Consider the following 10,631-nt stretch of genomic DNA (forward strand, 5'->3'; position numbering starts at 1 on the left):
CCATCCAGGTTTATCAGAATTTAATGTCAAATTTACTAGCTCGTTTTTTGTGTCAGTTTATTCAATCACTATACAAAGATTTGACTACTAATTACTCCTATGCATATATGTAGAGTAATGCTACTTTCGTTTATTTACACAGCTTATTCAACATGCTACTTTCCTTTGTATATTTTTAAACAAGGCAAAGTACTTGCCATTCTCAATAATTAAGAAGAAGATATTTGCCAATTTAACTTGCGAAAAACTAACAGAAACCCTTCACAACCTACCAGTATGGCACACAAAAGGATACTACATCACACACCCCATTAAAAATATATATATTCGTGTAATGCTTCCTTTTTATCACTCTTCACCACTCTACTTGATGTCCTAGTTGTTCCTGTCAAAAGAATACAAACATTATTTATTTTTTCATCAACCAAAAGGAGCTACCAATTGCAAATACCTTATATCTCCTGATGATGACATAATCATGAAATAAAATAAGGAAACATATTTAATGATGTAAAGTACCTCATTGACAAAGAAGGCGTGGAATCCGTAAGGTACCCGGCTTGGCAGCTCAACAACTGCCACTGGATCAGCAGACATCGTCTTGGCCTCAATAACATTTACTTCAGATTTCCTACATCCACAGTAATCACAAAAGAACAACAAAATTAATCAAATTAACTTTAGATTTCCTACATCCATGTAGCAACATCATCTCCCCTTAGTGATGTAGGAAATGAAAGGAGTACCCTGTGTTTTATCGTAAACAAAGAATATCAAGTACCCATCGTCTCCTTCACCGGAAACACCGTGCTCCTTGGGCACAAAGACTGCCTCTGAACAAAATGTACCGGGTGCCAGGTCATATATGCCCGTCACATTTCCCCCAACTTCTAGATGCTCCTTGCTTCTCTCTGGCTTGGCATGTAGATCAAATTTTATGATGCCGGTCATTTTTAAGATGCCAGTCACCTTGACTGTGCTCTCAAGTATCATGCAGTAGATGTACCGCTGCTTTCTGCGTTCAACAAAGTAACGTATGAGAGCAAGTTTGGTAGTTCCCATAAGGAATGTTACTTTGAAATTTAAGTTTTGTCACGTGTTAATAGTTTTTAAAGGTATATGCATCATAGAAGAAAACAAACTCTGAAGTGATACCTCCAGTATAAGTACCTGCCAGTATAACTCTCATTGATTCGAGGATAGTCAATGGCAGAGACAGACAGTTGCTTTTGCGAAGCAGCACCAGTTTTCATGTTGAATCTCATCTCGTACCTGCAAGATATATAATTAGGGCAAGCATTCGGTTGCATGTGATTAAAATAAAAGGTCGATATTGTGAGTATGCATACAACTTATTCCCGCGGTCCTCAAGCTTGTTGCATTGGTTACCATTGACCTGGTCCAAATCTACGTTGTTGTGACGGCAGGTAATCAGAATAACTTCGTTGCCTTCTTCCCACGCATTGGCTGCAAGAAGACATGCTTCTTGTGTTCAGTACAATAAGATTAACATGGAATTGAAATTAGTGATAATTAGTGCAATGCATTAATTGGAATTATGTACTCTGGCAAAAAAGCAAGATGGTTTGGCTCTCTTATTCATATTGTCATATAATTGTTGTCAAGTGGATTTTTCATAATTAGATATCCGCAAAATTATCGTATTTATATTTTTGGTTTTGTATGCACAGTGCTAAAAACCGCTCAAGGAACTGATGTTGCACTTAATTCAGCCTCTTGAACATGCTCATTTCCTATTTAGTTCATACTTATGCTAAGATACCAAACCACATTGTTGGGACATTAAAGAAATTGCATTTACATTTTTATATTCATCCTTTCCCTAGCTATGTTTAATTAATGAAAAATTGTATAGAAAGATTGCATATTCGGAGTTCAAGAAAAATGTTGGAGATAACATACCATTGTGGAATATGAAGCAATTGGGGAGTTCAAACCATTTGATGTTTTTCTCGTCCTTCTCATAGCGTTGTAGTATACCAAAACGAGCTTTCTTTGCAGGATCAAACTTGTAGATAAATTCATCATTCTTCACCATTTCCTTTATACAAGAACACAAGAGGGTACAATAAGACCAGAATATGAAGAGGAGTATTAACCAATTATCATTTTTTTCTTGCAAACATATGTTAATCCCATGCAAATGTGAAGCAAGTATTGACTGTGGCATCCTTCAACATGATGAAAAGAAATGGTACAGGGCAAAAATCTATGGAAGATATTTCTTATTGATGTTATTTACCATTATATATATATATATATATATATATATATATATATATATATATATATATATATATATATATATATATATATCATGTACCTTTGGTCGAAAAAACATTGGCAAGTCCATAAATATGGAATAGTTTGCTGTAATGGCAAAGTCACGCATCATTACAGATTCCGGTATTGTTATTGGCACTGGATCAAGCATAACTCCATCCTTGGTGATGACTCGATATGTACAATAAGGTGGTTCATGCGAGTACCCAAAGGTGAACATTTCATCTGAAAGAAGGATAAAAACTAGATCATTTAACCCAATATTCCTGAATGGAAGTAAGAAATAATAGGTTTTCACTGTAATGTACCTGTAAATGGATCAACCTTTGGATGAGCGGTGAAAGGATGTTTCAACCTTTGGTCATAATCCAACAACCCAAGAGTTTGCAGGTCTCCATCTTCAAGGATCTTAACAACATCTGAAAACAAAAGTAGAAACTCATGCTCCACATTTGCTATGTGCTCTTTATCATGCCGAGTGTATAGGATTATTATGCCCACATCAACTTGTGGGACGTGATCTAGTATAGACAGAAATTGTGCTAACAGAATGATAACTTACAATGTTTATCTGATTCTGAGAGGGCCATGAGTTTGCCATGATGATATATAAATGAAGTATTAGCTGGAAAAGAAGGGAGTGTATCGATAAATTGCCATTAAAATAAAAATGGACATGAAAAATATGTAGATATACATCATGTAGTGACTACTTAAAGTAAAGAAGTACCTGGTCCAATTCCATAAGTAGCATCCAAGACTTTAAGTTTCTTCCTAAGTTCTTGCGTTAAGACCATAAACAATCCAAAAAGGCCCTTTAGATCTCCAACCTATGAATATTGAGGGGAAAACTCACACTTGCGCACAACTGACTTCATATATAGCCATTACTAAATCCAACTAGGGTGTGGAGAGTCAGGGTGTTAGACTAATACTTCACCAAGCAAAAAATGGTTGATTAAGTTATAATTATGTATGCTATGTATTATAATCTACATCTATCGAGAGAGGCCTTTCGGCACATGGGAGCATATGCTCCTGGTTTTTAAATTGTGTTTTGAATATATTTTGAAATGTCACAAAATTCTGACAAAATGATTCCCGTGTACATCTCGACATTCTACATGCATACAAACTCGTTTCGCGGAAAACCGACAACTGTTGTGTCCTATGTAAAAAAGACAATTTTTAGTGTTAAGATAGGCTTTTCATCAGACATTTTTTTGTATTTTTTACACAACACGTATAAAATGTCGGATTTTCACAAAGCTTGACGTGCGGACATACAATGATGAGATGTACGCGTCAAATTTGTGTTCGGGATTTTTTGACATTTTGAAATATATTTTTCAATGGCAGGAGCAAATTCTCCCATGTGCCAAAGTGAGTTTCCGATATCTATATCTATAACCACTTACTAATAAAGCGAGGTGCTTTTCTCCGATTTTTTTCATTCATTCATCCATTTTTTCTAAGATTTTGTACTATCCGAGTTTTTTTTAAAGATTTTTACTATCCGAGGTGGTACTAATTTTTGGGAAAATTATTGGCCCGCATATTCTGGCCCATTTAAGGTTTCTAGCAGCCTGGCTGTAGGAGGCCAAAGAAAAAAAAAGTTGTTCCATCGGCCTGGCTCGTCATGTGTGTACAAGCAACCTCTGATTCGCATATTAAATTAGTCCCACCTCTCTATTTTACACCTCACGTAACTCACAGGCATATCTGTGCTAGTCTTACTTAAGAGAGTACAAAAAGGGTTGCAAGCATCAATAAGAAAACCGGCGCATGGTTGGAGATGGCGACAATCAAGTGTTACATAAATAACTGAGTAACCGTTAAGAATATTCTGGTTTTTAGTCAACCAAATAAGCTTACCTTCATAAACTTTGCTCCACCAAAATACTCTTCTTGCTTGAAGCGAGAAGTCTTCACGTATCTTGATACATATGTAGGCTTCCCATCTTTAATGTGCAATGCATGGATCATTCTATAAGAAAGAACGTGGAAGTCCATGTAACCACCAAGCAAAAGTTTGAGACAAAGACCAAAGCTTTTCTTTATCAAAAGATCGCGAGCCATGGAACTGTATTGTAAACAGGAAAAACTGAATTCGCACAAAAAAATCAGGAAAAACTGAATGTGCACGCAACCAGTACAGCTAGATCTACAGCACTCCAGAGAGAAGAGACTGTATCACCTACCCATCCCCATCAAACCTGTAGGAAAAAAAAACACAGAACAACAAATGAATTATAAATGTGACCCTCAACTGTTGGAAGCAAAGAAGGGAATAATGCCTTTTAAGACGAATGTAAAATTGTCAACAAGTAAGAGTCAGTACCAATGGTACCCTGCAACCGGGTCAAACTTTGGATTAGCCCCGACCCTAAGAAACTCTCCATTCAAGCACTCCTGCAGACAAATAAAAAAAAGGACATCATGAGGGAAAGAAAGGATCTGGTGAGCTGCATGCTTGGCATCATGAGAAAAAGGGAACTTCTTCTTGAAGTTGAACTACCAGTTGCTCGAAGAAAATTTTGAGCAAATTAGCATAGAGGCCATTCTTACAAAATGCTGGAGAAAACGGGAACTTCCTCTAGAGAAAAGAAAATATTTTTGAAAGAATGAAGAGAGAGGAACGCTGACCGGGAGGTGTCCGCGGACGGGGAGGCCGGCTGTGGGAGGGGTCTCGTGGAGCACCGGGGCGAAGTTGCCGGAGAGCCAGGGGTTCGGCTCGGCCTTCTTGTCGTAGCCGAGGCGGACCACGAGCCGCTCGAGCATGTCCAGCGCCCAGGACGCCACCCCCTTGCGCGGCCTCGGCGCCGGCACCACCACTTCTCCCATTGTGGCTGGTGGGGCTGAGATTTCCTGCTGGGTGGGCTTGTATTGGAGGCGGCGTTGGCTCGGACTTGGGAGCTTAGAAGAGGGAGGGACGGCACGGCAGCAATGGCGATAGCTACAGCCCACCGGCCGGCTTCCATTAGCCAAGCCAGCGGTGGCACGGTTGCCCGGCCGCTCCGTGGAACCCATCACAGGATCGCCTCACCTCTCTCCCTCTCTCTCTCTCTCTCTCTCTCTCTCTCTCTCTCTCTCTCTCTCTCTCTCTCTCTCTCTCGGTGGATTCCATCGCCCAAACTGTGCAGGTTTGAATGAACCACTGGCGCCGCCGCCCACTGCACATTGATGCTGATAGATCAAGATCAGCTCTTGATAGTCATCATAGTCACTGTCACGCATGTGCCATGAATTCCAAACTCTTAAACAACCATACAGTGCCATGAACACACTGCCGAGGGAGCTCCTATCAGGGCTGTAATGGTTTTGTAGCACAGAGCGCCGCTACCTGGCCCGGCGCAATAACAGTTGTGTGTAGAGATGGTACTTTCCTGCAACGAGCTACTGCAGCGGCCCAACCTAGCGACCTGGTTACTGTAGTACCCAATTTTTTTTAAAAAAAATTACTCATTTTTTATAAAAGCATTTTTTGAAAATGCGGACAAAAAATTATATTTCTGAACTTTTAAACAAAACACGAGCATTTTTGGAAACTGCATACAAGTTTTAAATTTTCTGAACATTTTTCAAAAAACATGAACATTTTAAATAGTGAGCATTTTTTGAAAAGACAAATATTTTTTGAGAATTCTGAGTAAAAATAGAAAAACCAAAAAATGAATATAAAATGGCGACGAACTTTCTAGAAGGTTCCCAAAACCATCAAAAACCCATACTAGAGCCTTCCTAGTGTTAAATGGGCTGGCCCAGTTTGGTCTGCTCGTTCACACCCTGTGCGAATAGGCGACTACTTAACGCTATATGCATCAAATAGGAATTGCCCACCACCGAGACGATGGTGAAGACTTGAATCCTCTCAAGGATTTCCTCTCCGAGCTGACGATTTGCCCATGTTCCTCTGCTCTAACCATAAGAGCCACCTCCCGCTCCTGGCCTAATGAGGTCATTGCGAGGGAAGAAAAAGGCCACGACGGACGGCCCTACCAAATTCAGCGGCCGACTTGCGCCCAAACCAGCAGGCAACAACCTCCTCTGCATGGACAAAGTGTGTCTGGTCGTGCTGCGGAATCAGAGGTTCTGCTCTAGGAACGGCTGGCCCACTCTAGCTGAGATCAAGAGGTATAAGGATTTGTACAAATCTAAGCTACGTGACAATTTTATCGTGGTGGTCACATTGCTCGTGGCCTCGATGACGGTCACAGTTTCATCTCTCTATGGCATCAACAACTATATCCAACCACAATCCCCTAATTTTAAAGAAGATACAGTTGCACATGTTCAAAGGGGTTCAGGTTCGAGGCATATTGGCTTAAGATGGAGGGGATTCAGAATGTGATTGAGACGGCCTGGACTAAGCATGTTCTGTAATGACGCGATTAGAACCTTACGCATCAAGATCTCCAGAATGGCCACGACGCCCAAGAAAAGCGATAAGCATATCCGAGCTAAGCAAAACCTAGCTTTCAACATTCGCAATGAGGTGATCTTTAATCTAAAACTCGTGATGGAGGAGAGAACCCTCTTAGAAAATGAGTTTAAACTTGGATAGTTCTCAAGCCTAGACTCTTGGGTATCACTGTTGTTGAACGAATAAGATGGCGACAGAGATCGAGGATGATTTGGATTCATGAGGGGGATGCCAACACTAAGTTATTCCATCTCCAAGTAAATGGTCACGGGAGAAAGAACCACATCCCAATGTTGAAAGGTCAATTGGGAGAGGTCCTATAGAACATAGTGAAAAGGAGCAAATATTGCTTGATCACTTCACCTCTTTGATTGGAAAGAAGAATCTAGATAACCTGAGACTGGAATGGAATTCCCTGCATCTGCTGCATGCCACTGAACGGATCGAAATGGTTGACTAGAGGGGGGTGAATAGGCAACTAACAATTTTTAGCTTTTCTTTACCAAATTAAACTTAGCATCAAAATTGGTTGTCTAGATATGCAACTAGGTGAGCAACCTATATGATGCAACAACAACTAGCACACAAGCAAGCAAGGGATACAACACAACATAAGCTTGCGCAAGTAAAGGTAAGAGATAACCAAGAGTGGAGCCGGTGGAGACGAGAATATGTTACCGAAGTTCCTTCCCTTTGAGAGGAAGTACGTCTCCGTTGGAGTGGCGTGGAGGCACAATGCTCCCCAAGAAGCCACTAGGGCCACCGTATTCTCCTCACACCCTCACACAATGCGAGATGCCGTGATTCCACAATTGGTGCCCTTGGAGGCGACGACTGAACCTTTACAAACAAGGTTGGGGCAATATCCACAACTTAATCGGAGGCTCCCAACGACACCGCGAAGCTTCACCATAATGAAATATGGCTCCGCGGTGACCTCAACCGTCTAGGGTGCTCAAACACCCAAGAGTAACAAGATCCGCAAGGGATTAGTGGGGAGGGGGGAATCAAATTTCTCTTGGTGGAAGTGTAGATCGGGGCCTTCTCAACCAATCCCTAGAAAATCAACAAGTTTGATTGGCTAGGGAGAGAGATCGGGCAAAAATGGAGCTTTGAGCAACAATGGAGCTTAGGGAGGGAAGAGGTGATCTTCTTGGGGAAGAAGACCCCCTTTATATAGTGGGGGGAAAGATCCAACCGTTACCCACTCACTCAGCCCGCGACACGCGGTACTACCGCACACGCTCGCGGTACTACCGCAAGGGGTTGCGATACTATCGCTTGACATTGCGGTACTACCACTCAGCCCATCACCGTCCAGCAAGCCTACGATGGAATTACTCACGCATGGCGGTGAGCATCATGAAATTGGTGATGGAGGAAGGTTGATGATGATGATGGCGACGGATTCCCCTCTCCAGAGCTTCGAACGGACTCCAAATCAGTCCTCCCGAGAGAGATTAGGGCTTGGCGGCGGCTCCGTATCATAAAACACGATGACTCCTTCTCTCCTATTTTTTTCTCCCCGAACACGAATATATAGAGTTGGAGTTGAGGTCGGAGGAGCACTAGGGGGCCCACGAGGCAGGGGGCGCGCCTAGGGGGGTAGGCGCGCCCCCACCCTCGTGGACAGGGTGTGGGCTCCCTGGCCTTGATTCTTTTGCCAGTATTTTTTATATATTCCAAAAATAATCTCCGTTGATTTTCAGGTCATCCCAAGAACTTTTATTTCTGCACAAAAATAACACCATGGCAATTCTGCCGAAAACAGCGTCAGTCCGGGTTAGTTCCATTCAAATCATGCAAGTTAGAGTCCAAAACAAGGGCAAAAGTGTTTGGAAAAGTAGATACGATGGAGACGTATCAACTCCCCCAAGCATAAACCTTTGCTTGTCCTCAAGCAATTCAGTTGATAAACTGAAAGTTATAAAGAAAAACTTTTACAAACTATGTTTGCTCTTGTTGTTGTAAATATGTAATGCCAGCATTCAAGTTTTCAGCAAAGATTATGAACTAACCATATTCACAATAACATGTAGGTCTCATTTTTACTCATATCAATGGCATAATCAACTAGCGAGCAATAATATAAATCTCGGATGACAACACTTCCTCAAAACAATCATAATATGATATAACAAGATGGTATCTCGCTAGCCCTTTCCGAGACCGCAAAACATAAATGCAGAGCACCCCTGAAGATCAAGGGCTGACTGGAAATTGTAATTCATGGTAAAAGAGATCTAGTCAAGTCATACTCAATGTAAACTAACAATAATACATGCAAATGATAGCGTTGCTCTCCAACTGGTGCTTTTTAGTAAGAGGATGATGACTCAGCATAAAAGTAAATGGATAAGCCCTTCGCAGAGGGAAGCAAGGATTTGTAGAGGTGCCAGAGATCGATTTTGAAATAGAGATGAATAATATTTTGAGCGGTATACTTTCATTGTGAACATAACAACCAAGAGATCTCGATATCTTCCATGCTACACACATTATAGGCGGTTCCCAAGTAGAATGGTAAAGTTTATACTCCCCCACCACCAACAAGCATCAATTCATGGCTTGCCCGAAACAACGGGTGCCTCCAACTAACAACAATCCCGGGGGATTTTTGTTTACAACTATTTTGATTTGATTTGAGCATGGGACTGGGCATCCCGGTGACCAGCCATTTTCTCGTGAGTGAGGAGCGGAGTCCACTCCTCTTGAGAATAACCCACCTAGCATGGAAGATACAGACAGCCCTAGTTGATACATGAGCTATTCGAGCATACAAAACAGAATGTTTATTTAAAGGTTTAGAGTTTGGCACATACAAATTTACTTGGAACGGCAGGTAGATACCGTATATAGGAAGGTATGGTGGACTCATATGGAACAACTTTGGGGTTTATGGAGTTGGATGCACAAGCAGTATTCCCGCTTAGTACAAGTGAAGGCTAGAAAGAGACTGGGAAGCGACCAGCTAGAGAGCGACAACGGTCATGAACATGCATTAAAATTAATCAACATTGAATGCAAGCATGAGTAGGATATAAATCACCATGAACATAAATATCGTGGAGGCTATGTTGATTTTGTTTCAACTACATGCATGAACATGTGCCAAGTCAAGCCACTCGAATCGTTCAAAGGAGGATACCACCCTATCATACCACATCACAACCATTTTAATAGCATGTTGGAACGCAAGGTAAACCATTATAAACTCCTAGCAAATTAAGCTTGGCATGAGCAACTATAATCTCTAATTGTCATTGCAAACATGTTTCATTCATAATAGGCTGAATCAGGAACGATGAACTAATCATATTTACAAAAACAAGAGAGGTTGAGTTCATACCAGCTTCTCTCATCTCAATCAGTCCATCATATATCGTCATTATTGCCTTTCACTTGCACAACGGAATAGTGTGGATAATAATAATAGTGCACGTACATTGGACTAAGCTGGAATCTGCAAGCATTCAATACATAGGAGAATACAAGGTAATATGGGCTCTTTGTTAGATCAACAATAATGCATATGAGAGCCACTTCAACATTTTCATTATGGTCTTCTCCTCTCGTCCCCCAAAGAAAAGAAAAGAAACAAAACTATTTACACTGGAAAGCTCCCAACAAGCGAAAGAAGAACGAGAAATCTTTTTGGGTTTTCTTTTAATTACTACTACTACAAGCATGGAAAGTAAACTAGCTAAAAGCTACAACTATTTTTTTAGTTTTTTCTTAAGGTTTTTCAAACACACAAGAAGAAAGCTTAAAAAGAAAATAAACTAGCATGGATGATACAATGAAAAAGTATGAGCACCGACAATTGGAATGAGTGTGTGAACATGAATGTAATGTCAGTGAGAAATATGTACTCCCCCAAGCTTAGGCTTTTGGCCTAAGTTGG

General features: G+C 41.0%; 1 protein-coding gene across 1 annotated transcript in view; it reads right to left on the reverse strand.

Annotated features, from left to right (window-relative positions):
• The window catches only part of LOC123106216 (carotenoid 9,10(9',10')-cleavage dioxygenase-like), a 42,791-nt gene extending 37,544 nt beyond the window's left edge, over positions 1-5,247 (reverse strand). Inside the window, exons 1-13 of the mRNA XM_044528442.1 lie at positions 4,951-5,247; positions 4,646-4,716; positions 4,506-4,520; positions 4,180-4,291; positions 3,035-3,134; positions 2,867-2,929; positions 2,613-2,723; positions 2,345-2,529; positions 1,924-2,062; positions 1,350-1,467; positions 1,171-1,272; positions 747-1,015; positions 520-632 (exon numbers count right to left, since the gene is read on the reverse strand). Coding sequence (XP_044384377.1) covers positions 520-632; positions 747-1,015; positions 1,171-1,272; positions 1,350-1,467; positions 1,924-2,062; positions 2,345-2,529; positions 2,613-2,723; positions 2,867-2,929; positions 3,035-3,134; positions 4,180-4,291; positions 4,506-4,520; positions 4,646-4,716; positions 4,951-5,148 — 1,596 coding nt within the window. The 5' untranslated portion in view covers positions 5,149-5,247. The remainder of the gene's footprint in view (positions 1-519; positions 633-746; positions 1,016-1,170; positions 1,273-1,349; positions 1,468-1,923; positions 2,063-2,344; positions 2,530-2,612; positions 2,724-2,866; positions 2,930-3,034; positions 3,135-4,179; positions 4,292-4,505; positions 4,521-4,645; positions 4,717-4,950) is intronic.
• Positions 5,248-10,631: the final 5,384 nt, after the last annotated feature.

Source organism: Triticum aestivum, chromosome 5A, assembly GCF_018294505.1.
Source record: "Triticum aestivum cultivar Chinese Spring chromosome 5A, IWGSC CS RefSeq v2.1, whole genome shotgun sequence".
Lineage (NCBI taxonomy): Eukaryota > Viridiplantae > Streptophyta > Magnoliopsida > Poales > Poaceae > Triticum > Triticum aestivum.